Source organism: Cryptosporidium muris, genomic scaffold, assembly GCF_000006515.1.
Source record: "Cryptosporidium muris RN66 scf_1106632373451 genomic scaffold, whole genome shotgun sequence".
Classification (NCBI taxonomy): Eukaryota; Apicomplexa; class Conoidasida; order Eucoccidiorida; family Cryptosporidiidae; genus Cryptosporidium; species Cryptosporidium muris.
The window spans coordinates 508,628-534,789 of NW_002196575.1; the positions used below are offsets into that span (position 1 = coordinate 508,628).

General features: G+C 30.1%; 9 protein-coding genes across 9 annotated transcripts, besides 12 other annotated features; 3 read left to right on the plus strand and 6 right to left on the minus strand.

The window, feature by feature from the left end:
* Window positions 1-11: 11 nt before the first annotated feature.
* Window positions 12-43: a sequence feature (AT_rich).
* A 154-nt stretch (window positions 44-197) lies between these two features.
* Window positions 198-239: a sequence feature (AT_rich).
* On the minus strand, window positions 217-1,482 carry CMU_034740 (S-adenosylmethionine synthetase family protein; the record flags this gene model as incomplete). The annotated part of the gene is made up of 1 exon (XM_002141401.1): window positions 217-1,482. The coding sequence occupies one exon, from the start codon at window positions 1,480-1,482 to the stop codon at window positions 217-219; it is 1,266 nt and encodes a 421-aa protein (XP_002141437.1).
* A 380-nt stretch (window positions 1,483-1,862) lies between these two features.
* On the minus strand, window positions 1,863-3,923 carry CMU_034750 (uncharacterized protein; the record flags this gene model as incomplete). The annotated part of the gene is made up of 1 exon (XM_002141402.1): window positions 1,863-3,923. The coding sequence occupies one exon, from the start codon at window positions 3,921-3,923 to the stop codon at window positions 1,863-1,865; it is 2,061 nt and encodes a 686-aa protein (XP_002141438.1).
* Window positions 2,461-2,482: a sequence feature (AT_rich).
* Window positions 2,802-2,847: a sequence feature (AT_rich).
* An 834-nt stretch (window positions 3,924-4,757) lies between the features above and the next one.
* Window positions 4,758-5,705, minus strand: CMU_034760 (serine/threonine protein phosphatase, putative; the record flags this gene model as incomplete). The annotated part of the gene is made up of 1 exon (XM_002141403.1): window positions 4,758-5,705. The coding sequence occupies one exon, from the start codon at window positions 5,703-5,705 to the stop codon at window positions 4,758-4,760; it is 948 nt and encodes a 315-aa protein (XP_002141439.1).
* A 404-nt stretch (window positions 5,706-6,109) lies between these two features.
* Window positions 6,110-6,146: a sequence feature (AT_rich).
* Window positions 6,147-6,225: 79 nt separating this feature from the next.
* CMU_034770 (AP-2 complex mu subunit protein, putative) lies at window positions 6,226-7,599 on the minus strand (the record flags this gene model as incomplete). The annotated part of the gene is made up of 1 exon (XM_002141404.1): window positions 6,226-7,599. One exon carries the CDS (start codon window positions 7,597-7,599, stop codon window positions 6,226-6,228), a length of 1,374 nt encoding a protein of 457 aa, XP_002141440.1.
* A 540-nt stretch (window positions 7,600-8,139) lies between these two features.
* Window positions 8,140-8,979, plus strand: CMU_034780 (uncharacterized protein; the record flags this gene model as incomplete). The annotated part of the gene is made up of 1 exon (XM_002141405.1): window positions 8,140-8,979. The coding sequence occupies one exon, from the start codon at window positions 8,140-8,142 to the stop codon at window positions 8,977-8,979; it is 840 nt and encodes a 279-aa protein (XP_002141441.1).
* Window positions 8,980-9,316: 337 nt separating this feature from the next.
* Window positions 9,317-9,337: a sequence feature (AT_rich).
* Window positions 9,338-9,847: 510 nt separating this feature from the next.
* Window positions 9,848-9,881: a sequence feature (AT_rich).
* Window positions 9,882-10,097: 216 nt separating this feature from the next.
* Window positions 10,098-10,172: a sequence feature (AT_rich).
* A 122-nt stretch (window positions 10,173-10,294) lies between these two features.
* Window positions 10,295-10,364: a sequence feature (AT_rich).
* Window positions 10,365-10,738: 374 nt separating this feature from the next.
* On the minus strand, window positions 10,739-14,545 carry CMU_034790 (structural maintenance of chromosomes protein, putative; the record flags this gene model as incomplete). Its single annotated transcript, XM_002141406.1, has 1 exon — window positions 10,739-14,545. The coding sequence occupies one exon, from the start codon at window positions 14,543-14,545 to the stop codon at window positions 10,739-10,741; it is 3,807 nt and encodes a 1,268-aa protein (XP_002141442.1).
* Window positions 14,546-14,835: 290 nt separating this feature from the next.
* Window positions 14,836-16,782, minus strand: CMU_034800 (Dcp2, box A domain-containing protein; the record flags this gene model as incomplete). The annotated part of the gene is made up of 1 exon (XM_002141407.1): window positions 14,836-16,782. The coding sequence occupies one exon, from the start codon at window positions 16,780-16,782 to the stop codon at window positions 14,836-14,838; it is 1,947 nt and encodes a 648-aa protein (XP_002141443.1).
* Window positions 16,783-17,316: 534 nt separating this feature from the next.
* Window positions 17,317-17,364: a sequence feature (AT_rich).
* Window positions 17,365-17,553: 189 nt separating this feature from the next.
* Window positions 17,554-17,610: a sequence feature (AT_rich).
* Window positions 17,611-17,852: 242 nt separating this feature from the next.
* CMU_034810 (bromodomain-containing protein) lies at window positions 17,853-23,573 on the plus strand (the record flags this gene model as incomplete). The annotated part of the gene is made up of 1 exon (XM_002141408.1): window positions 17,853-23,573. The coding sequence occupies one exon, from the start codon at window positions 17,853-17,855 to the stop codon at window positions 23,571-23,573; it is 5,721 nt and encodes a 1,906-aa protein (XP_002141444.1).
* A 375-nt stretch (window positions 23,574-23,948) lies between these two features.
* CMU_034820 (ABC transporter family protein) lies at window positions 23,949-26,114 on the plus strand (the record flags this gene model as incomplete). Its single annotated transcript, XM_002141409.1, has 1 exon — window positions 23,949-26,114. One exon carries the CDS (start codon window positions 23,949-23,951, stop codon window positions 26,112-26,114), a length of 2,166 nt encoding a protein of 721 aa, XP_002141445.1.
* Window positions 25,709-25,738: a sequence feature (AT_rich).
* Window positions 26,115-26,162: the final 48 nt, after the last annotated feature.

The window sequence follows — 26,162 nt, forward strand, 5'->3', positions numbered from 1 at the left end:
GGGACCTTTAGTTATATTTTAAAAATTATTATACAAATTTAAAGGATAAGGAATTACAAGAAGTTTAGGTTGATAAGATTCAATAATTAATGTAGGCTAATATAATATTAATTAAGAGTATCTTTTACGTAATGTATAATTTAAATGAATAATTAAACTATTTTAGTAATAATAACTACCTGAATTATATTGGTTAGTTATTTATAGTAATATATTTTAGGTATTTATTTTTATATTTTGCAATGTTAGTGTAACAGGTTCTTCCCAAACAAAATTGCAATCAGTGCGACCAAAGTGCCCACCACTAGCTGTCTTCTGAAATTGAGGGACATTCAGTTTAAGATTTTTCAACAATGCACCTGGACGAAAATCAAAATTATGCATAACAATTTTTAATAAGTCTTGTTCTGTATATCCTTTACAAATTGTTCCATAAGTTTCTATATTTAGAGATAGAAGTTCAGCTATTCCAATCCCATAAGAAAGCTGTACCAAGCATCTTCTACATAAATTCGATGCAACTAATGATTTAGCTACTAGTCTAGCCATATAAGCCCCAGACCTATCAACTTTTGTAGAATCTTTACCACTAAATGCACCACCACCATGGGCTCCCCAACCCCCATATGTATCCACTATAATTTTACGTCCTGTCAACCCAGCATCTGCAGCAGGACCTCCAATTGTAAATTTACCTGATGGGTTAATAAAAATTCTTGTCTTAGAATCCAGTAATTCAGGTGGGCATACAACTTTAATTACATATTCATAAACAAATTGATAAATTTCATCATTATTAGCATATTCGCTATGTTGTATAGAGATAAGAATTGTATGAATTCTCCTAGGGATCAATGCCCCATCTTTTTTTTGATATTGAACAGTAACTTGAGCTTTTCCATCAGGACGTAGCCACTTTACTGAAACTGGAGTATTACTTACTCTAATTTCATCTAATTTTCTTGTAATAGAAGTTGCTAAAACATGAGTCATTGGCATTAATTGTGGTGTCTCATCAGTGGCATAACCAAACATCATCCCCTGATCACCAGCTCCTATATCTTCAGCTCTTTTATGAATATAAACACATTCAGCAATTTCATAACTCTGCTGGTCCAAATTGATGATGACCTTCATAGTTTTGTAGTTCAAACCCTTTTCATCTGAATCATAACCAATTTGTTTTACAGTATTTCGTACAACTTCTTCAAAATTTACTACAGCTCTTGTAGTAATTTCACCAAATACCATGACAAAACCTGTTTTAGTACATGTTTCACATGCAACATAGCTATGAGGATCCTGTTCTAAACAAGCATCTAGAATTGCATCTGATATTTGATCACAAAGTTTATCAGGATGGCCACTACAAACTGATTCAGATGTAAATAAAAGATGACCTACTGGTAACTCTTCAAATTTAGAAACATTTTGAATTAGTATTGGAACATTCCCATTATTTATTGAAAAGTCATTAGCCATTATTTAGTAATATAAACTGCCAAAATACAAAAAAAAAACAAAATATTAATATACAAATACAATATGGAACTATCTTAAAATATAACTTAAACTAATCCAGTCTTAGATCCCCAAATTTACCCAAAGTATCTAGATATATAAAGATCTCATGGAAATTTAATTTATCTAAGCTCTTAAAAAAAATTCCAATGAGAGCAATAAAGCACCTGATATTTAAGCGCTAAAATGTGATGGCAAATAGGGCCTGTGTGTAAAGTTGCAAGGCGTGGGAATTTTTTTTAAATTCTTTTTAAATTACTGGATATAACTTTCAGCTCAACTATTAATACTTGTAAGGTAAATATGTTAGCCTTTTTTAATTTATCTATACAATATTAGTTTCAATCTTGTATTTCATCTTCTGACTCTATATTCTGTATAATAGAACTAAAACCAGATTTGATATATGAATTAGATAAGCATTCTGTGGTAGGAATCAGGCCTATATCATAAGTTTCAAGTATTGATACAAGCTGTTCATCAGTTAGTACATCTTTTGATGTAGAATCTATATCAATAGGATAATTATAGTTTGTATTATAATTATACAGTGGGTTATATCCTCTAGGATCTTGATTGTTATCCAAAACATACTTTTCATACTTGTTACATTTATATACACAATTTAATAATGATTCATTTATCCAGTTTATAATCCCAGGATAATTTCCACTTGTAAATTTTAGTATTATATGTATATAAGGAAAAAGTTCGACAAGCAGTGATCTACTAAAATTAAGTGTAAATGACATTTTAAATAATATTCCCGATTTATTCTTTAGAATATCAGCACATGAACTAGATATCTCATCTTTAAGAAGTTTAAGTTCATTAAAAAATGTCTTTAGTTGTGAACCTTTAGGAGTCCATCTAGAGGATGTATTCATTGTATTTTCTTCATATGATTTATTTATAAACCCCATTTGAGATCTTTTGGGCTTTTTATAAATATTATTATTATCAAAATTCTGATTTTCTTGCCTGGAACAAGGGTTCAAAGGTTCAGTATTATATAGTAAAATACCTCTAGATATACATACTGACGACAAAAAATTAGAATCGAAATTCCTATTTGAAAATATTGAATCCACGAAAGAAAATATATCAGCACAAAGAGCAAGATCGTCTTCTTTTCCAATAAAATGGATGTAATTCTCATGTAGTAGTAATGCCAATGTTCCATCATCCATATCTGTTGATGATATGATACTTTCAGGATCAAAAGCAAGATCTCTTTTCATATTTGAAGATCTTATTCTATTTAAAAAGAAATCATGCTGTAAAAAACTTTTATTTAATAAGTATATATTCTTATTTAAAAATTTTGAATTACTTTCCAAGTTTTCATTATTTGTAGTCTCATCTAATCTTTTTAATCGACTTCTTTTCTTTCTAGGTTCTCCAAATTTAAATGAATAATCTTCAAATTCCCGATCATATATTTCAGAAACTGATTCTCTTTTATTATATAAAATCTTACCTATAACACTGAATATATTTCCAACGTGCTCTCTAGTATCAGAAATAATTGACCACATATTAGTTTCAGAATATAAATTTGCATACTTTTTATATTTAAGATTATTGATATTTCTATTTGATTTACATCTTACTTCATTTATATTTAAATTAGTAGTTGGATTCAAAAAAGTATCATATGAAATACAAAATTGTAATTGGTTAATAGCATGAGACATATCACCATTAGCAGAAATAGTAATTGAATTAACAATAGATGTTTCTCGATCTGTACAATTAATCCCCTCTTGTTTCAGTATATTATAAAGTCTTTTTTTTATTGCAGATTGTGTAAATGGGTTCAACTTTATTGTTTCAATATTTTTCCTGCACCGGTTATTACCTCGAGTAGTTAATATTCTATTTTCGGGCAAAATACACCTTAAAAAATTTCTATCTTGCTTACTTTCATTAGTAATAAAAATAATAGGAACTAAAGAGCATCCTGACATATGATTTTTTGTCAATAGATACTTAATTTCAGAACAAATTGGAGAGTTGTATTTTACTAGTGTATAAGGTAATTCCTTTATTAAAACTATTCTTGGTTTAGGTGTTTCCATTTTAGCAGGCTTGTAAAAAATAGAATTCACTATAAATCGATAAAAGCTAATCCCTAACCCTTCAGAGACTCCACAAGGTGTTTCCCACTCTATAATATCAATTTGCTCGCTTTGGCATAAAACACGTAACATAGATGTTTTACCACTCCCACATGGACCACTTAAAATAAGAATTGGACAGGTTGAGAGATAATCTAAAGGTTTTACTCTATCGCTTATTATATTTTTTAAGAATGATTGTAATTGAGATATTTTTAAACGGTTCACATCCAAGTTATAGATAGATTTAGGCTCATATAACTGTGTCCATAAACATGACATTATAAAGAGGGAAATCTGCCCTGAATAGTATTTATAGTAAATCTATCTTGTGTTTGAAAAATCCCAGCTATAGAGTTACTATAAAATATATAAAAAGAGATGTTGATAGCTAATCTATTAGTCATTGTTTCTTTAGAAAGATACCTTAGTACTACGGAACAATATTTTCCGCGCTTAATTCTTTATTTGGCTAAATACTAGATAAAGATTCTACCAAAAAGAGAAACCTTATTTCTAATAAGGAACTGATCTAGAAACTATAAAGTAATTGTTAAGACTAAGTTAATATATAATTGGTATATTAATTAATTGACATTTCCTAATCGCCTAAATATTATACATGCGGTGGTATAAAGATTTTTAGACCTCAATTAGAAATGTTACGACATATATTTCTTTTGTGATAAGAACTTTTAGATAGATTAGCAACTATAAATTAGGATAAATATAAAGAAATAAGTAACTGAAATTATTCATAAGCTTAGATCTCTTCAATAAGACTACAAAGGTTGCCACTATTTTCTACTTCCTAATCTGAAAATACTTGTCTCACCTTTATATCGACGTTTGCATGTAAGATCTGACCAATGCTAAAAAGCAAATATAAGAAATTTCTGGTAATTCTGGTAATAAAAAAACATTTGAACTTGCTTAATATGTCAGTTTATGTCTGATAAAACTTTAGATGTGCCTACTAGCTCCCTGATTCAAAACAAGGGTTGGATGTATTCACAAATATTAGTGCCAAGTTGATTTACTTCTAAGTACATCTGAAATCATTCCAGAATAAATTACAAAATTCTTCTTGAAACTATAGTAAAATTAGGGAATTATCTAAGGCTTGAATTTCTTTTTTTCAACTGGTTTTAAGATTTGAAAGGAGCACATTAGTGTCTCATCTACAGACATCATAGCTCCAGCATTATCAAATTCTCCACAATAATTTGGAGCTGAAAAAAGAGTTACAAGCTGTCGTTTAGCAAAAAATTCATATCCATCTTCTACTACCTGATGAGCTCTACATATCAAGTCCATATCATGATCACGGAGGAACTTCTCAACAACGTCATGCCCAAAAGTGAATGAAACGCCGCGGTCATTTTCACCCCAACCTCTAACATCCTTCTCAGGGTCAGACCATAAAAGATCACATAGTAATCCAGTATCAGGAACATCTGTAGGTCTCTCTATCTTTCGTATCTGATCTAATTTATGTAATTCTGGAGATAAGCCACCATGCATGCATATAATTTTCTCATCTATTATAGCTGCTACTGGGAGACAGTTGAAACAATCTGTGAATGTCTTCCATAATTTTACATTATATCTTCGCTTGCATTCATCATAAAACCCATATATACGATTAATTGATGCACATTCGTGATTGCCTCTTAATAGGAAAAAGTTTTCTGGATATTTTATTTTGTAGGCAAATAATAAGCAAATAGTTTCTAAACTTTGCTTACCTCTATCAACATAATCCCCTAGAAATAGATAATTTGTATCTGGTGGGAATCCTCCATATTCAAATAATCTGAGAAGGTCATAGTACTGTCCATGAATATCACCACATATTTTAATTGGGGCATCTAACTCTAACAGAGTTGGTTGGCTCATAAATATTTCTCTTGATCTCATACATATCCCTCTAATTTCCTTTTCCGTTAGTTGTACTGGCTTGCCTGGTCTCGAACCTCGAACTTCTAATAACTTTGCAATCACTGAATCTACGTCTATATCGATGCTCGGGCCATTTAAAGCTCCTGAAGCTGTTGGACTCATCCAACAAATTCACCTAAAATACTAATATCAAGACCTTTTCTTGGTCTCTAATTTATTATTTTATAGTACTTATCTTAACTTTATCTTCTCAAATCGTGCCAGAACTTCTTTATTCGGTCCTGTCTTGACCTTCTTCCGCCTTTAGCGTTAACTCAACACCTAAGACAAGCCAATCAACCAATATAAGTATTTTAAGATCTAAACCTATAGTTGCAAATTGTCTTTTTATGCGTTGATTTTTTTATTTGATCAAATATTACGTTAATCAAACATATGGCGCCAAAAATTGCGTGCGATGATACACAGGCGGGGAGGGGTTAGGATGTATACAAGGGTAAGGTTAGATTTCCTCAAAGCTAAAAGATAATTGAGAGTTACGTTAAGAATTTCTGAATAATGCATAGATATATACAATATAAATTTGAATATTTTTAAATAATTGAATACTCTAGAAAGCGCTAGCTTAGCCTACATTTTATTTTTGTTTGAGAATGTGTGACTACATGTAAAGTCTAATTTTTCATGGCATCCTAACTTCATAATCACCACTTTGTGTAATATACCTAACCCACGGGAGAGCCTGATAACCACTTTTCTCCGTTATCTTAAGATATCTAATAGTTAGACCAGATACTGTGAAGTATGGGATTTCAAAGTAAGCTGTTATAGGACGTTTTTTTATTCCATTAATACCGTTAACAGAAGGTAATCCAAAAGTTGCGGTCATTATATATTCCTTCTGACCTGCAAAACTTTTTATATTCCAAATAATGAGATCTTTGTCTGGGGCATACTTAACAGTTCCTACACATGTCTTGAAAGTTGGGATAATAACATCATTTGGAACTGGAATGTGAACTTCAGTGTTCTTTGCAATACTCCTACTTTTATATTGTCCCTTAATCTTTATTATATATTTGATTCTGGTTGCACTGATATGTTCTACAACTACATCAATTTTAAACAGAGGCTTTAGGTTTGTTGATGGTGTTAACCTATAACTCATTAATTCAAATTGGCCATCTGGAGGTATAAATGAGATTGTTCGATCATTTTCAAATTTTGCAAGTCTTACACATTGGTGAAACTTGATATCTTCAATATCCACAGCCTTGTTACGTACTGATATGGATTGACGTCCATTATTACTTGAGCTACTGTTACTTTGGCTATTTGAGATAGTACCATCTCCTAAGCGATCATTTAGACCTAACTTTAGCTCTGGCATACCTGACAAATAACTTTTCATTGTTAAAGTACCAATGATTTCAGATTTAACAACATCTCCATTTGATCCAATTATAATGTTAACTTTCTCAATAACATCTAAGAAAATCTCATTCTTTTTATGTTTAATACCCTCAGGTCTCCATGAAATTACATTAGATATGGCTGTTGGAGGTTTTATATTCACTGAACTACTAGATTTTCCAGTAGAAGCCAAAACTGCAGCTGAAACTGAGGATAGTTCATGAGCTTCATTTTTAATATATTCACGTAGAACTTTCACTTCTGTTAATTGAGGAAATCCATTATCTATAATTTCATCTAGAAGCTCATACAGAATCACAAAGTTATCTCGTATACTCTCCTCTTCCAAAATCCGAAAGTAATCCTTGAGTATATCAATAAGCTTATATAGGAACGTCATCATCATCATCGCATTTGAATTTCTACGAGTAAGAGATACCAAATACAAATTATTATATTTGACCCAGCAATATGTAATACCCTTAGATAAGAAGACTGGACGAATCAGAGATTCCTCTTGATCTATTACATTTTGTTGAAATATCTCCAAAACACCACCCTCAGAGATATCTCCTTTGTAGTTCCGTCCAATTATAGTCTTACCATGTATATCTAAGATATAAATAGCCGATAATCCACCCATTATAGTTTTTATTAGGTTAGTTTCTTTAAAGCTTCTGAATTATTCACGACACTTCAATTGAGAGGGGTGATTTTCGGTACTTTATTGGGCGGGTAACAAACGTGAAAAAAGGATGTACAAGTATTTGAGAAATAATACTAATGCTAAGAAAATGGGATACTTTAAAGCCTATAACTTACTTCAAGAGTAGTTTTCAAATACTAAACTATTATATTACTTAAATTATCTGTATACTTTTCTTATTGTTAATGATAAGTACTTTTTACAGTTCCTAGATATATAGTAAAGAGGAAAGTAGGAAATAAATAGAATTCTTAAGAGAATAGCAACATTATTTAGAAAGATTATTGACAGATGTATAATTTGACTATAAATATCTATAATTTCATAACATGCTGCATTAAAGATTGTGTAGTATTAAGGCGCGATATATAACTTTATTGACAGTAGAGTTATTGAACACCAGTATTAGTTGATTACCTTAACTTCCGTAGAGAATTATATAGAATTTCTCGATATATAAAGCCTTAAGATTCTGAAATGTCTATAGGAGATAGGAGAACTATACTAACTCTGGGTACAGTGGGACTTATTTTAGGTAGTATTTGGTATCTTACAGCAGAAAAAAGGAAAAACATCAAAAAGTCATCTGTATGGACAAATGAAAAAGTAAAAGATATCCTAAAAGATGTAGCAAACAATTTGCATCCTTTAATGATGGATCTTGCTCATTTAGCTTCTACTATTGGCAAATCAACTACAGAAAAGGGAGAACCCTTAAAGCCTGAGCATATAGAAACTTTAGTTACACAAGGAAGTTTTTATAATAAACTCTTGATTGCTCAAAAGAAAGTATATGAATCTTGGAGTATAGATGAAGATACACTAGAAGAGCTCATAAGAACAATGAGTGAAGAGGATAATGAAATTGCTTTGCTTAATACTGGGATAAATCAAATGTACCAAGATGCAATTAAGGGAATAATGCCTATTTTACCATATTATACTTCTCAAGATTCTTTATCTAAAATATTTCCAAGCTTAAATAAGGATGGGATACTTGATATTTTAAAGAAACTGAATATTGAGAAGGAACAAAGGTTTAAGGCAGTTATGGACGATATTGGAGATCCTCTTCAGCATACTGTTAATCATCCAGTAGCAGGTATTTTACCATCTGATCATCTTGCTAAGCAGTTACAAGAAGCAAATGATCAAAGTGAAGAAGTTGTACTTGGTACTGATGTTGAATTCCGTCGAGTATTCTCTCATGCATTAGCTTTATATTCCAGAGATGAAAATTTTTTGAAAGAAAGGCAGAGGATTGAACAGGACCACAGTAATAAGATTGTTAATATAATAATGGATGCAAAAAAGTAGTTGTAAATTAATTAGAGATAACTATAACCAATTTATTATATTATGAAGAGACAAGATATGGATTTACAATGTCTTTGTTTATAAGTAATGAAAGTGAACTAGATTTCGTTTTAAATTTAATAATCTATACAGGTACAGGAATTTGATTAAGATTGGGATTTAGTGATATTTCACGAAATTGGTTATTAAGACACTAAAATTATCAAGTAATATGGAAGTTATTATACTTTTATAATTGAACAAAACAAAATTAGATACTTGTATAAAATTTAAGTTTGTTTTACGTATAAATTATTTGAACTTATTATTCTATCATTGAAAAGTCAATACCAAGTACTTTTATATATATATTATAATACTTCAGCTCTACTTTTTGTACTGGTACTAGAATTGAAACTATGACTATTTCAAAATAGTTCCTCAGTTTATGTACTTTGTACCCAACTTCCACAATAAGATTTTTTTGGAATTATTCATATTTATTTATTGAAAAGTAAGGTTACTTATATATTGCTTTAAATAGTAGTATTTAAGTAGCTAATTGTAACAGTATGATAAATAAAACAGCCTTTTCTATATATCTTTCTTTGCTTTATGGTATTATTTAGATTATATAACAAAATAAGTGATAACTAAAAGAACTTCTTGTTTACTTTAAATATGATATTTTCTATTGTTAAAAGGCAGGTTGTTTTTATTGCATTATATGACTCTCTAACTTTTAGGTAACTCTATGCATATATAGAAATAAATATAAGCTTAAATATTCAATTACACTTTATTCATGACTTTATAATATTTAGTATTAGTTTGTATTATAGCTAGTAAATGCTAGTAAATAAAGACATTTTCAAAGTCTTCAATTTAGAAATAATTTATAATTAATTAATTTTACTTAATAACCACCTTCGGAGTGGGACATAAATATATGAAAAAGTACTTTACTGTGTTAAATTATATATCTACAGGATAAAATATACCTGAAATTGCTTGAGATTGACCAAAATATTAACAATACTCCCATTCTAAACTTAAGTTTGAATTTAAAAGAAAAAGAAAATTGATAGTAGCTTAGTACTTCTGGATATATTATTTATGGAATAAACTAATTACTGTAGAAAATATAATAGTTTAGATTTTATTTTATATAATTGTAGATATGTTAATATATCTCATTTATAATTAATATTTTAGAGAATCCCAAGTTTCAAATGTACAAGCCCTTTGTTCTTTAAAAAAGCTAAACTCTTGATAATCTATCAAATATAACGCAGTTTAAGAGGGTGGTTTCTAATAACAAGGATACCATAAACACTTAAATAAAAAATCATTGAAAATCTTATAAAATCTATAATATACTAGTTTATATATAATTTTTAAAATATGCTAAATAGTTTGTTAATAGAGTTCATTTGTAATAATTTATGTACCTCTAAAAAAATTTAAAGTAGTAGTTATCTTTATAGACTCTAGATTGCAAAATTCTACCAAATAAATAAAACGCACTTTCCTTAATTTATATATTTAAGTCAATTCATATAGATCATATTGGATTGAATAATCACTTTTTTAATATCTAGAATTTTGTAAATGATACAATCTATTTAAGTTAATAAATATCTATATATAGGTTCACTAAGATAAATCGAGGTTTTTATCTGAATCCCTACCAAAATCCTCCAATATAAATGTTCAATGGATAATTGCATATCCATAATTGAGTATACTTTATCTTAAGAAAATATCCTTATATTGAACTCTATCCCTCAGTAATTTCCAACACTTTTTGTTGTTGAAGTTGCTCCTGTAGTAGTTCCAAAGCTTGTTGCTTGTTAATTTCTTTAACAAGACTTGATCTATTAACCTGAGACACTTGGAAAAATTTATCTGCAATATCTATAAACTGAGGCCTAAAGGTAGTAATAATAAATTGAGTTGACAAAGCCTGTTTCTGAATCAATGTTGCTACAGACAAGCGATATTGATCATCCAATGCAGCGTCTATCTCATCTAGTAAATATAAAGGAGCAGGATCTGCCCTATGTACTGCAAATAACAAAGCTAAGGCAACCAAAGTCTTTTGTCCTCCACTAAGCTGGTTAAGAGAGTAGTAACTAGACGTTTTATTTTGTGCTAAATTAGATCCATTAGAAATTCTTGGACTTGAATTAGGGACTCCTTGGAATGATACACGCATCCCAATGCCAATAAAAGTAGATTCACTACTATTATCAATATTCTTCAGTTCTGACAAATTTTTTTTTGACCTTTTTTGGTTTGCTTGCCTATCAGATGATAAATTTATATTACTTTGGTTACTATTCTCCAGTTTATCTTGAGAAGAAACTTTTAGTACTAGTTTGGCATCTCCATTTGGAATTAATTCTTTAAAAACTTGATTAAAATAAAAGTTGATCTCTTCAAAAATCTTTAGTAAGGTTTTTTCTTTCTGAATATCTAATGTTTCCACAAGAGTTTGTATAGATGTCATAGCTGTATTTAATTCATTATGCCTCTCGGATAAATCCGTATATTCACGGATAAAGTGATCCAATTCACTGATAACCTTTTTGTTAACTGTATGAAATTCAGTATTTAACTGTTCTTTAACTTTTTCTAGCTCCTCGAAAATTGCAACTTTAGTAGATGGCAAATTATTAATAGTAAAAGATAAGTTATCAGGGCATCCCAGACATACTTTTTCTTGAGTAGCAATACTCTTCATATGACGATAGTGTTCATACTTACTTCTTAAACGTTCAACCTCTCCTTGAAGTTGCTTCTGTTGATCAAGCAAATTTGATTCGGTTATGCGGAAATTTTCCTGCTTATCTTCACAAGACTTTATTTCATCATCAACTTTCTTGATTCTATCAGAGATTTCATCTATTCTTTCATTCAACCTCTTTAGCTTTGATTTCTCTTCTCGTAAAGTTGACTTTATATCACTCAAATTCTCAGTTGAAAATGACCTATTTTGGTTCCTTTCATTTGTTTCTTCTTGAAGTTGATAATACTCCTGAAGTAGAGAATTCAATCGGATCTCTGATTCTTCTAATGAATTAGTTAGTCTATGAACCTCCTCTTCAATTGGTGGAAATTTTTCATGATTCAATTCCCTTAATGAATTAATTAACTCCTTTAATTTTAGTTCTTCTTTATAATTTAGACCCTTAGATAGCGTCTTGCTAGACATTTCCTTACATATTTCAGTAATATATCCTTGATTAATGTCTAAATTTGCTACCAATTTTTCTTCTTCTTGAGATATCTTGTTAATAGTTGACTCAATATTGCGCACTCTACTTTCAGTTAGATGAATCATTTCAGTCGCTTTAGATATATCAGATGAAACCTGTTCTTTAGAGTACAAGATCTGCTCCTTCTTTCTTTCAATATTGTTAATGCTCTCTTCAAGACTACGAAAGTTGGACTCTGCTAGATCCTTCTCTTTAATTAAAGAATCTCTTTCTCTTAATAGAGTCTTTAATTCTTCTGATTGAGTAAATAAATTCTCAGATTCAAGATTATATCTATATCCACCTCTAATACACCCTTTATTATCCCACTCATCACCATCTAAAGTAACACAACTCATATTGTATGTTTCAACAATCTTCTTTGCAATTTCAAAATTTTCTACAATTGCAAATTTACCAAATACCTGCTCTATAATACTCCTCAAACGTTCATCAAAAGAAAGAACATCAATCATTTTAATAGCTCCATCTATCCCATCTAAATTTTTTCTACTTTTTCCAAAATTCATCTTTGATATCTCTTCAACTGGACTTAAAATTAACGAATAATCGACACTCTCATCCTTCAATCTATTTGAATTTAAATATTCAATGACCTTTGCAGCTACTTCTTGATTTTTAACTATAATAGTGTGTAGATTCCTACCAGCTGCAGCCTCCACTGCTATAGCATAGATATCATCTACATTAATGTTCTCAAGTAAAGTTCCACATATTAAAGGAAGATCTTCATTACTTGAGCTATTACCAAACCCCCAAAGAAAGTTTTCAGCTTTGCAATACTCATGAATTAATGATATTCCCTTTCTAATAGATGGCTTGATATGTTTCTCTATACTCTTCTCCTTCTCTATTATCGTGGTTAACAAAGGTTTGAGCTTATTATTTATATTAAATAACACTTTTTCCACTCCATGCTTTTCTTCTATAATTGAATACTTTTCTTCATTTACTTTATGTAGTTCAATAGCTATTGAATCCAATTCTTCTCGAGATTTCTTCTCTAGCTTTTGCCATTTATTAAGATTTTTATCCAATGATTCAAGTTCCTTGTTCTTAACCTCCAAGGAACTCCTAATAGTAAATAAATTCTCCTCCAGTTGTTTTTGTGACCTTTTATGCTGGTTTAATTTATTTTGTAGAGCATTATTTCTTTCCTCTATATTACTATAGCTTTGTTCCAATTGTTTTGATAATAAAAAGGACTCTTGCTGTTGCAATATTTCCTTTTCCCTTATCATATTGTTATATGATTCTTTTATCAACTCAAGCGACTTCCTCTTTCTAGCAACTTCAGCTTCTAATTCTTCAATAACTCTTTTGCTTTCTTTCTCCTGTGTCAGAACTGTAGATTTACAATTCTTCTCATATTCTATAATCTCAAGTTCCAATTTTCTTACAGTTCCTGAAGCTTCAACAATCTTATTTTGCATATGTTTTTTCTCTATTTTCAGTATGTTTATCTCTCCTTCCAAAATTTTCCTCAGTTCCTCTTCTTTAGTCCTTTTTGTTTCAATCATTAAGTACTCCTCATCTACTGCACCCAGGTTCTTTTCTGTCTTTTCTAATTTTTCAAAGTATTCCTGTTCAGCTTTACTAGCTTCCTCCCATTCTGACTCAACTAAAAGATATTCCAGAGCCCTTTTTCTTTTGTCTAGATTGACATATGCACGAAATTCTTTCTGTTCTTCTTTAAGGGTCTCTATGCGTTTTTGAATATCGCTAAAAACAATATCAACTCTCGTTTTCCTTGTCTCCGTCTCAAGTAGTAACCTCATACTCTCTTCTCGCCTTTCATCATATGTCCTAGTACCAGCTATTTCCCTTAATAATCTCAAACGAGCAGCATCTGACATTGTCGCTAATTCTGTCACTTTTCCTTGCCTTACTATAAAATATGGATTACTTCTAGATATTCCACAGCTCTCTAGAACCGACTCGAAGTCTTTCTTTGAAATATGTTTACCAGCAATTATCCATTCTTCTTTTTGACAAGTACTATTAAATACCCTCTTCAAACTAACTATATTCTCGTCATACATTGATAAACGTCGACTTGTATTATCTAAAAGAATCTCTATTGAGGCTTCTGATACTGCTGAGCTTACACCTTCATGTAACAAAGCTTTCCTTTCTGCTGGAACATTGCCAATTGTATCAGAAAATAGAAATTGAATTGCTGCTAGTATATTTGACTTGCCACTACCATTTAAGCCTACTATACAATTACATCCTGGATCGAAAGTTATTACCGTCTCATCTCGATAAGTCTTGAATCCTTTTATGCGAACTTCCTTAATATACATCTTATTTAATGTTCTTCAAACTTTTGTGCATCACATTAGGTCGATACTTGAAGTTTTTATAACTTGGGATAACTTATAAGTGTGGGGTAACCGCTCTATGTACACACGCGACATACCTTGTCATGCACCTTTAGTGCATCTATGCAATATCTCTGCATAAGACCAAAATATTTATAAGTTTAAAGAAAAAAAAAGTTATAAACAGAGCTAACTAAAAGTTATTTACTTTATAACACACTCTGTTAAGCCTCGTTTATTTAAGACAGAAGCTTGTAGATACTAATGAAAGTCTACTCTTCTTCCTTAATAGTTGTTTGAACTAAAGTTTCTTTAGCCTTTGATTTTGGTAGTGGAATTGTGTAGTCATCAAATGAAAATGTTGATTTTACTCCAAACTTCTCCTCATTTAATGCAAACATAGCTTCCACATCCCATCCTGAACCAGCCTTTGTCCCAAATGTCCTCTTATCCCTAGATGTCTGATCATAAAAAGAGGGTCTCGATTTCTTTCCCTTACTATTATTATTCAGAGTAGTTGGAGGTTGATCCTTACGATCATGTATACGACCTCTTACTCTTACAAAAAGAGGTAATGCAAATAATGGAGGACCTCTCAAATCTGCATTTTGCAGTCGTCTAATAACTGCAGGATTTAAATTCTTTGGGAGCTGTGGAATTACCCCTCCTATATTATCAGGACTTTGTAAAGGAATCCTACGTAGTACTTCTATCCATCCACGTAAATTCTTTGAGAATTGCCCAACTCTAAAAAATAGGACATTTTCTTCACTACCAGAATTTCCATTATTTAGACCAAAATTACTAGTTGACTGTAGTAACATACATTCGTCATCGCTACCTCTTAGTTCATCCTTCTCATTATCTGAAGTATATTCACCTGTTGAATCTAACCCATTGTTTTGGTTTGTATTCTTACTTTTCTTCTGACGTCCAAATGAGCCTTCTTCTTGCCATCCAGGTAATGATGTAAAATTAAACCAACGAATTTCTGCAATTTCTTTCCTCTTCTTTGGTTCCAAAATTGTATTCTCATCTATGCCAGGAATAACAAAAAGTTTTATTGTTTGTTCATCCACTTGTTTCTCAATATATAAAGCATCATGTAGGTGATTACTTACATCAATTCCTAGTTCTTCATAAGCCTCCCTAATAGCACACAAGCTATCCTCTTCCATCTCATCCATCTTACCTCTGGGAAACATAAATCTATTCCCATTCCATGGCTTTACTAATACACATTTCGTTAACTCAGTATTTACCAAAATTACCCCTCTTAAGGGAATAGTTCTACAATATCTCCTCCAATTTTGCAAAAATTTGTCATGTTCTTCTTGTGAAGATACAAAGTGCCTTAAAATTGGACAGTCCTCAACTGTAAACTGACCAAATACACGTAATGATAATTTAGGAAGAACATGTGGATATTTATCATACCACATATCCTCATACCACCAATATGCAGCTTGTATTTGAAAATATAAATGTATTGCATCCTCTAAAATATTCACCGGTAAATTGGTAAAAAAACGACTGTAACAATCACAAATAGCTTCCGAAAAAGCTGCTTCTATATCTCTATGAGCTTCTTCTGCCTTAGGATCTTTGTATATAGAAATCTTCTTGTCAGTTCCAGATATATATATTGGCCTATCTTCTATTGAAGTAGTTCTAGTATATCTTTTTATAAACAAGCCCCTAACCTTAGAAAGCATTATATCATCAGTCAAATATTTTGCAGCAATAATTGAAGCAGTCCTCTTCTGCTGGAAATCTCTGGATGGTATAGAAGAGTATTTAGAAGGTTCGGTAGTAGTGTTTGTATTAACAACTTTAGAAATACTTCTACAAACATCTATTCCATTATTATAACCGGTTAATGATCCAAGCTCATTACTTTGAAAATTTAGATTAGATAATTCCTCTACTTTCCTAGTATCAGAAACCTCTACAGGCTGCTTATGAACGAATTTTTGATTTCCTACTAAAGGTAGATTACTAGTAGTTTGAGGATGATAATATAAATTATTTGAGGATCTAAATTGATTTCCAGACAAATATGGACACTGAATACGAACAAAGTTCAAGTTCTTGTTTGATAGAGCAGATTGGTTTAAATTATATGGAGGACCTGTTCTTAAAGTAAACCCTTCACTCGCTGATCTTTGCTCATCTTGCCTAGCAACTACCTGTGCTATACTTTGAATTAGCCTCTCCATATGTACACATATATACTTGAATTTTTATTTTTAAAAATTCGACGCTCCTATTTCTCGACACTTCTTGTTTCTTTTTTCCCGTTATTTTAGCTCCTGAGAAACCACCATTTATATAATAGGCGGGATAAAATGGCGCTGTTTGATGTTATTTTTAGGATAAGTTTACTTTTTTATAAAATAAAATAGAGATTAGCTACTTAAAGAGACATGTGGTAATTAAGATAATATCAAAAAAAAAGTTCCTAAGTTCAATCCTTTATTTTATATATGATTTACCTACTTAAATAATTTATATACTAAGATTTTTACCTGTGTATTTGAATGTAATAAAGGAGAAATTTGTATATTGTTGTTTATACAATCTTAAAATATTTTAACACATTTTATAGTTTATATAGCCACTTTAAATGGATGCGTAATGAACTTTTAAGGCTTCTTACACTGATATATGGATATATGGTTATATAATATGTAGTGCACTTTATTTACTGCTTATACAAAATCTGAAGGTTAGTTCTGGAGGAATCTTTCCAGAATATTTTTATTATATAAAAGTTTTTTAAGTACTTTTTATATATAAAACAAAGTAATAGGGTTCTCGTATAATATTATCTAACTTTTCTTGTATACTTCTATATTTATTTAGATATAAAAGTTGAGATTATAAAAGTATAAAGTTCAATAAACTTCACTGTCTTTTTATATTTGAAATTACTTAAATATTCACATATTATCATCTTTGGAAGCTATTAAGATTCTCAAATATAGAAGTTTTTTATTAATAATAACTAATGATAAGATATAATAATATTTAATTATCTAAAAATACAAAACGAATAAAAATCCAATATATTAAAGCTTCAATATCTGCTAAACCTTTTTTACAAAATTCTAAGACACTATTTACTGCTAGTACACCCATTTTTAAGATCTAGAGAACAAAATTTTTAAGCGCCAATAAAAGGTACCGAGGCTGGTATTACTAATAGCAAAAAAGAAGAAAGGGAGAGTCTGCCTTATACTTGACTAGGGTATGGACTGAATGAATTTTAAAGTAATATTTGAATAGTATGACTCAAAAGGATGAAACTTCTGAACTCTTTGGTTCATGTACTCACTCTGTAAACATTCAGACTAATTTTTCTGATAGGAGTATTTCAGGGTATAGCGAAATAATTTTTCATGATTACTTTATTTCACAGCCCATAATATATTTCCAATCTCCCTCACCAGTATATTGTACTATTGAGGGAATTGAGGTTAATAATATTAGTATAAGTGATTGGACAATAACTCCAGCTGCTCTAATAGAGGATGCTGAAAGTTTAGTAAACCCAAATGTTTATGATATGGAATCTTATAAAATGGCATATGGTTATTGTAGTAATACTTATGGTGAGAAACATCATGATTCTGCTAATTTTGTGGAGAATTCATTAAATATTCCAACTCTTGAATCTTTTGAACAGAATTTGAATAAAAAAGAACCATGCAACCTAAATATTCGAATATACTTCAAATTAATTTCTAACCTTCCCCAATCTCCTTTAGTATATATTAGAACAAATGACTCTGACTTTATGTTTATTTCAGATTTAGGTGAATCTAAATCTTCATGGTTTCCAACCCTGAGTACTTCGACATATTTAACAGGGGATTACTCTCCCTTCTGGAAAATATCATGGAAATTTTCATGTGAAGTTCCCGAGTCATATACAGCTATTTTACCAGGTATATTGGAGAATATTGAAAATTCTAATAATACTTTAAGTAATACACAAACTAAAATTTTATCATACTATTACAAAACATGTTCTAATTTCCCATGTATGTACCCAAATGATGTATATCTAATGATTGGAAAATTTAAAGAAGATGTACAACAAGGGATATATACTATTAGATTATATACTCCATTAAATTGGAATTGTTCTCTGACTCCCAATTTTATCCAAAATATTTTAGAGAACTTTAATTTAATTTTAAACTCTAACCTTACGATGAGCAGTATATCAATAGTATTGAGTCCTCTATATAATTGCTATAAGCCTATGACTAATTGGGAAGCTAATTGGAGTTGCCTATCATGGAGTCATCCAGCTAGCCGGTTAATACCTCCATATGATTCATTCCAAAGATACTTTCCAAATTTTCACTCCCTCTACTATACTTGCTATACAAAGTCAAATATTATAATTCTTCCAGTTGAATTATTTAATGAGACCTCAAGTTATCATATTTTTGGAGACTTTGGGATGCAATCAAGAATTTTATCTGATCCAATATTATTGTTACTAGAATGTCTAGCAAGTTTGTGGTTTGGATCAACAATTCATATTATAAATAAGAAACGTAAACCTAGTGATTCATGGCTTTTAATAGCCTTGAGAAAATATTTAGTACGCAAGTATGCTGAAAAAGTATTAGGATACGATCTTGTAAAAGTAAAGGTTAGAGAATCCTTAGAGAGATGTCTCGAATTTATTGAAGTTGGTTCAGACTGTATTCCACTATCAGTTGATGATTTTGAAATTGTTTTAGATGAAAATACATGCCAAGGATATCCTCTTATGCATTGGGATAATTGGGAAAAACATCCATTATTTCATATAAAGGCAGACCTAGTATTTAATAGCCTAGAATTTTATGTCAAAGGGATACTTGATGGAAAGGCACAACAGGTAGGAGTAATGAATTTGGAAACTTGGCAAGATGAGTCTCAGGGATACTCAAAATTATTTCACAATTATATTCAGTCATTCATTTCAAAATATGGTTTTAGAAGGAATTGCAAAAATTTTACTACTCAATACTTTTTTAGTCATTTAGTATCTGTGATTTTTCAACAATTTGTTCATAAATCTAAAAAGGAAATTGCTAATTCACAGATTTCCCAGCATGAACAATATTTACTTTCTGATATACAAGATGATCTTAATTCCTTTAGGTTAGCTTGGGTTGAAGGTGTGGGATGTCCAAATCTTACAATAACTTCAGCTGTTCAATTTACTAATAAATCTAAATCAATGGAATCAATAAATATACTAATTGATCAAACTCCACTCCAACCTCCTAATATGACTTCAAAGAATGGTGTATCTTCCTTTATACCTTTAATATCAGTATATAGATTTAGATCCACTCAATATGAGGAATTATTTGAGAATAAATTTGATTATGAAGATATATTGCAACCAAGTGATTTTATATTAAATGGCAAAGATTATACAGTTAAGAATAGTAGAACACATAAAATAAAAGATTCAAAGTATGCTAGCGACAAAAGTAGTCGAGATACTAACCACGAGGATGTTTTTCTATCTAATAATCAATATAAACACTTGGGTAATTTTCATAACTCCATTATAGAAGCTTCAAGTACCCTATTAGCATACATGACAGATACTGAAAATAATGAGAATACTCAAAAAATTAGTTGTATCCCAAATTGGATTCCAAGTTTCATATGGCCTTTTGATCCTAATAGTTTTATTTACAGAGAATCTTCTCTGACTGTCTTGGGTCTAGGATATGTAGGAAGGCTTGAATTACCAATTTTGTTTGGTATGGGACCTCTATATGATTCATTATATACTAAATTCAACCCTATCTTAAAAGATAAAACATTAAATGACAGTCAATTTGGGACAAATATTGTTGATCATCGATTTGGAGGCCCTAAACAGAATAATAAGGCATCTAATATCAAACTAATAGATAATTCAAACAATAGTCCTCCAATAACCAATGGTTCATCAAAACCAGTTAATAATAATTTGAGCATATCAGCAAATTTTCCTGTAGCCATAAATGGGAGTTTCAATGCCTGGCAACTAGGATATATTAATACTTTATTATATATCTACTCTTATAGTAATAAAAAGTACGAATCAAAATTTGATCAGAATCAAGATCTCAAAGATTTTGATGCAGATTTTGCACTAAAATGGTTGTGCAATGAAATTTCAACTTGTCTTCCAAAGTCAGTTGGATCAGGCAGGTTTTGGCCTGGATTGGTATCAATTTCATTTATTCAAAGTGAAGAAATTAAACAAAGGGAATTTGAACTAAAAGAACCACAACTTCCTATGATTCAAGAAGTTCGTTTAGATACATTAAAAGGACGATCTAGTGGTAAAAAAGATACAACTACTCCATCTGTGTCTACAGCTTCAACAAATCCTGGATCTTCAGTCCCTAATTCAATTAATAAGCCAGCATTGACTAGAGTGGGAGATATTCCTCGTGTTTCCTTGTTACAACATTTACAACAACAAAAGAGATTTGTAGGCAAATTATCCAATAGTGATAATATTTGGATGAGAAATATACAAAGAGTATCAATTGATACTAATTATTCCTTTAATATCATAAATAAATCTTTGATATGGATTTTAGTAGATCCTAATCAATATTGGATAGCTAGAATTCACCGTTCCCAGACTTGGAGTATGTGGGATCAGCAATTTCTAAATGAAACAAGTGTGGTGGGACATTGGGAAGCTGCCTTCAATTTGGGACGAGAACGCCTCAAACATAAACTGGGGAATGAGTTGATTATTCATGAGAGAGCTTTGAGAATTCTAAATTTACTAATGAATGGCTTGTATAGATTTGATTGGAATATTGTTGTTAGGCAAAGAATTATTTTATCTCTTATACAGCTTCATAATAAATTTGGTTCTAATTCAGATTTTTCAAGGCAATCAAGTGTTATTCAAGATGGAGTTATTACTTTCTTTAGACGCTATATTGATGATATAAATGGAATTATAAGTCAGATAGAGACTTGTAAAACTGAGTTTAAAAATAACCAGAATTCTGAAAATAGTAAATCTAAAGATTCAGGAACTATGAATACACAAGATACATCCAGTGATGATATAGAAATATGCAATGAAAGCTCCATTCAAATATTTATAGCAATTGAAAAGACTCTTCTTCATTTTTTGTTTAAATCATTGGCTTTAATGTGGGACTCTTGTTCCAATTCCTCAAATATCAGAGCTATTCACCTACTTATTGAGCAATTAGAGTTTTCTATTAACTCCAAAAACAAAGATAAATGGAGAGATACTGTGCATATTCTTATGGGAATTGAAAAATTAGCTATTATAGAAAGAGGAATCCAAAATTACTTTAAATTTTGCAAAGAAAGTCATATTAATAAATTAGTTGATATACTTGGGAGTGTTATTTTAGAAGATTTAAGCTTTTATAACTCCCATAAGCATTATTACAAGAGTTCTTTAATTGGCTTGTCATTTAGAATATTTGCAAAACATTCAACAGTCCTTATTCCAATACTTATTAACGACTTTAGAAGTCGTTTTGGGACTCATTTAGACTTTTTGTGGTATATACCGTTACAATTTTGCAATAACAAGTGGTGGAAATATCAAGCTTCACTTCAGGGTAATCTTGATATTCCTTTATATATATTATCTTCTTCAGATGAAGTAGTGTATCAAGCTCTTAGGAGTTTTTTCTATGTATCATTACAAGGTATAATAGATACTTTGGCTGTATTTAATTCAAGTGAAAAGTCTAATTCTGTTATTTTTAAGCAAATAACTCCATTAATGATACATCAGCTAATACACTCAACATTTAAGAATACATATTTTTCTAATGTCGAATATCTTATAGAAGATTCTTATACATTTAAAATGTGTCTTGGAATTTATAGTACTTGGAAAGTAGCTCAAATTAATTTAAATAGTTTCCAGGCATCTATTAACTTCCCCAGCAACTTTTTAAAGACTCTATCTATTTGCTGCTTCATACATTTGAAGTTAGTTGATACTTTTTACTTTAAAGAATCAGAATCTAATATAAATAATGATTTAAATCTCACTAAAAATCCTGAAATGAAATACATAGGAACAGAACAAACTTCTTCATGGAGAATTCTTTCATTTTTATGGTCAGCATTTGCCGATGCTTTTGATGGTATAATACACGATTTCCCAAGTTTTCTTGATCAATTTACCTTAGTTCAAATAAGTGGTGAATTTGAACCTTTAATTAGGTCAATTTCTGAATCTTCAAATTTAAGCTCAAATTTAGATCAAAAATCTATATATATAATTAAACAATGCAGTATATTTATCTCACAAATAATACTTAATAGTCCAATTACTGTGAGTTGTCGTTATTTTAATTCATCAATTGTACAGGATATTTCTCAAATTTACATGATACTTTTTGGTAGTGGAGTTCCAGTCTGTATGATGAAAGTAAACCCTCAAGATGTTGACACTGAAATTTCGAAACTACAGTTTGATGAAATAATGGGATATATTAAGGTACTTACTCCTGAAACTCCATTAAGAGAAATTATTAGAAAATATCAGAGATTTTTACGTCGTGGCTGTGAACTTTCTGATTCTGTACAAATTAGGAGATTATGTGATGATGAACATTATGTAATATCACGTGGATGGAAACATATGTGTAAAAAAATTACTCAGTGCTTAGTTGAATTTCCATATAGTGGACCATTTATGTACCCTGTAGATGAAAGTGAAGCACCAGGTTACTATGATCTTATAACTCAACCTATGGATCTAAGTACTGTAGTTAACAAAATAAAGGAAGACTCTTATTCTTCTATTGATGAATACAAAGAAGATGTAGATCTTGTTTTTAGAAATTGTAGGAAATACAATGAAAGTACTTCAGATATTGTTGAATGGTGCAATAAAATACAATCTGAATTTGAGAGTTTGATTAACCCTGTTCTAAAGTACTTTCAGCAAAATAAGAAAACAAAACTTAGTCCTTTGTGACCTTTATATAACTATCTAATATATTTATCTTGTTTGGAATTAATTCATTAGTAATAATGAATTTTTAAAGGCTATTTAGTAATATTCACAATATCATGTAATATTAATTTCTAGTTATGCTGCTTGTTAAATCTTAGATATGCTATTATACGAGACACAAAAAATTCGTATTGTCAGTATATAGATACTATTCATATATGAAAATTTACATATATGTTTTTTTTATTAATGAGACAAGTATTGTCTTAAGTAAATAGTAAGATATTCCAATACATTTCACTTTTTTTAAAGAAAATGTCACTAATTATACTGAAGAAAAATCCCCGCAATACAATAATAATTCTACACGTTCTAAATAAGAGTTATTAATATTTAATGACTTATAAAAATAAATCTGTTGTCTCAAAAGAGAGATCAAGTGAATGTTTAGGTTTTTTTACCACTCAGTCAACCTGTATTGAGGAAAGTGATGATCCCTCAATTACAAAGACACTTGTGAAATCAAACAATAATACTATTGATTACCTATCTAAACTACAACAAATAAACTATGCAAAAAATCAAGGCTTTATAGGTTCTTTTAAATTGATTTGGATCTTGTGTATTGAATATTTTAAATCTAATGGATACTGTCATAAGAATTGCAAAAAGATAAGAAAATTGAAACTTCCTATATATCGACTAGGATATGTTGTAATTCTGCTTATTGCAAGCTCTACTTTATCTTATTTATTTTCAAAAATGCTCATTCAATTTTGGAGAGCTCTTGAGCAAAAAAATAAGGAAGATTTTCAACGAGCTTTAGTTTTATATATGCTAGTATTAATAGGCAATGCACTTATACATGTTATAAAAATTGATATATTATCAAGATTACAAGCAGATTTGCGAATGTGGATCACTGAGAAATTTTTGGATCAATACTACTTTGATAACACTTGTTATCAGTTTGCTATTAAGAAGACTCTTGATAATCCTGATCAGCGTATAGGCGAAGATGTTGCCTTATTTGCATCATATTTACTACATCTAATATGTAGGTCTATTGACAACTTTTTTGATTTTTTAGTACATTCAGTTGTTCTATATAAGATTAATATCAGTTTATTTACAGTATCTTTATTATACTCCGCTATAGGTACATACATTAGTGTAAAATTGGGAAGTGATATTATTCTTGCTAAAGTGGAAGAACGAAATATTGAGAGTAATTTTCGATATTCAATAGTTCGTGTTAGGGAAAATGCAGAAAATGTAGCTATGTATGGGGGATGGGATTATGAATTAAGTAATCATAAAGATATTTTACTGAAAATAACCGATGCACTAGTAAATAGACGAAAGCTTGAAACTAAACAAGGATTTTTTAACATTATATTTCAATTCCTTATCAAAATAATCCCCATTGTAGTTATATCACCTGATTACTTCTCTGGAGCTATTACTATGGGTGAAATTAACCAAGGTAGTTCTGCATCCCGTAATATTATTGATGATATTTCAATATTAGTGAATACCTTTGGTGAAATTAGTACTATTTTCTCATCTGTTGATAGGATTGGTCACTTCATCTCTCTTCTAGCTAAAGAGTATGTTGATACAGTATCGGCTAAAATAGGTGAATCGATTATCAAAGAAACTGAAGATAAAGAAATAAATTTATCGGTTTTACAAATAGAAGATAAATTTTACAATTTATTGGAGAAGAGTGTAGACAAATTTCTTTTTAAGTATCCAGAAAATATCTTGCTTAATTCAGTTAGAAAACCTTATTTTGTTATTGTTAAGCAAAATGATGGATCAAAACATATTGGAATTTCTGGAAGAATACGATCTTTAATTTGGGATAAAGATTATTTAAAAGTAGACAATATTGATCTTTATACTCCTGATTTCAGTAGACAAGTTTTTTCTGGAGTTTCATTCTGTATTAACCCAGGTGAAAAGATCCTCATTTCAGGAGAGTCAGGTGTTGGCAAATCATCTTTATTTAGAGCTATAAATGGTATATGGTTTAATGGTTCAGGAAGTATCTATAAACCTCCATCTTACAAAATATTATTCGTTCCTCAGAAGCCTTACTGTACTATAGCAACTCTTAGAGATCAATTATTATATCCATTAAAACTAGATAGTTTTTTATATAATAATACTTTTAAAAATATCAATGATATAGATAGTTATTTGGTGGATATCCTAGATAAAGTTGGTCTATCCTATATTAAGTCAAGAATTCAAGATACAGATGATGGCAACTTTCTTGATGTTGTTAAAGATTGGTCAATTACACTTTCGCTTGGTGAACAACAACGTCTAGCATTTGCAAGGATCTTGATATTCAGTCCATCAATTTGCCTTTTGGATGAGGCTACAAGTGCTTTAGATGTAGGTACAGAAGCTAAACTTTATAGTCTATTATATAAAAGGCCAGATCTAACTTATATAAGTATAAGCCATAGGCCTACAATTCAAAAATATCATGAAAAGGAACTTATAATGAAAAATAACTGTGGGGTTCATTTAGAATATATTACACAGTAGTTTGAATAAGTTATTTGTTTTTCTATTAAACAGTAATACTACTCTTTG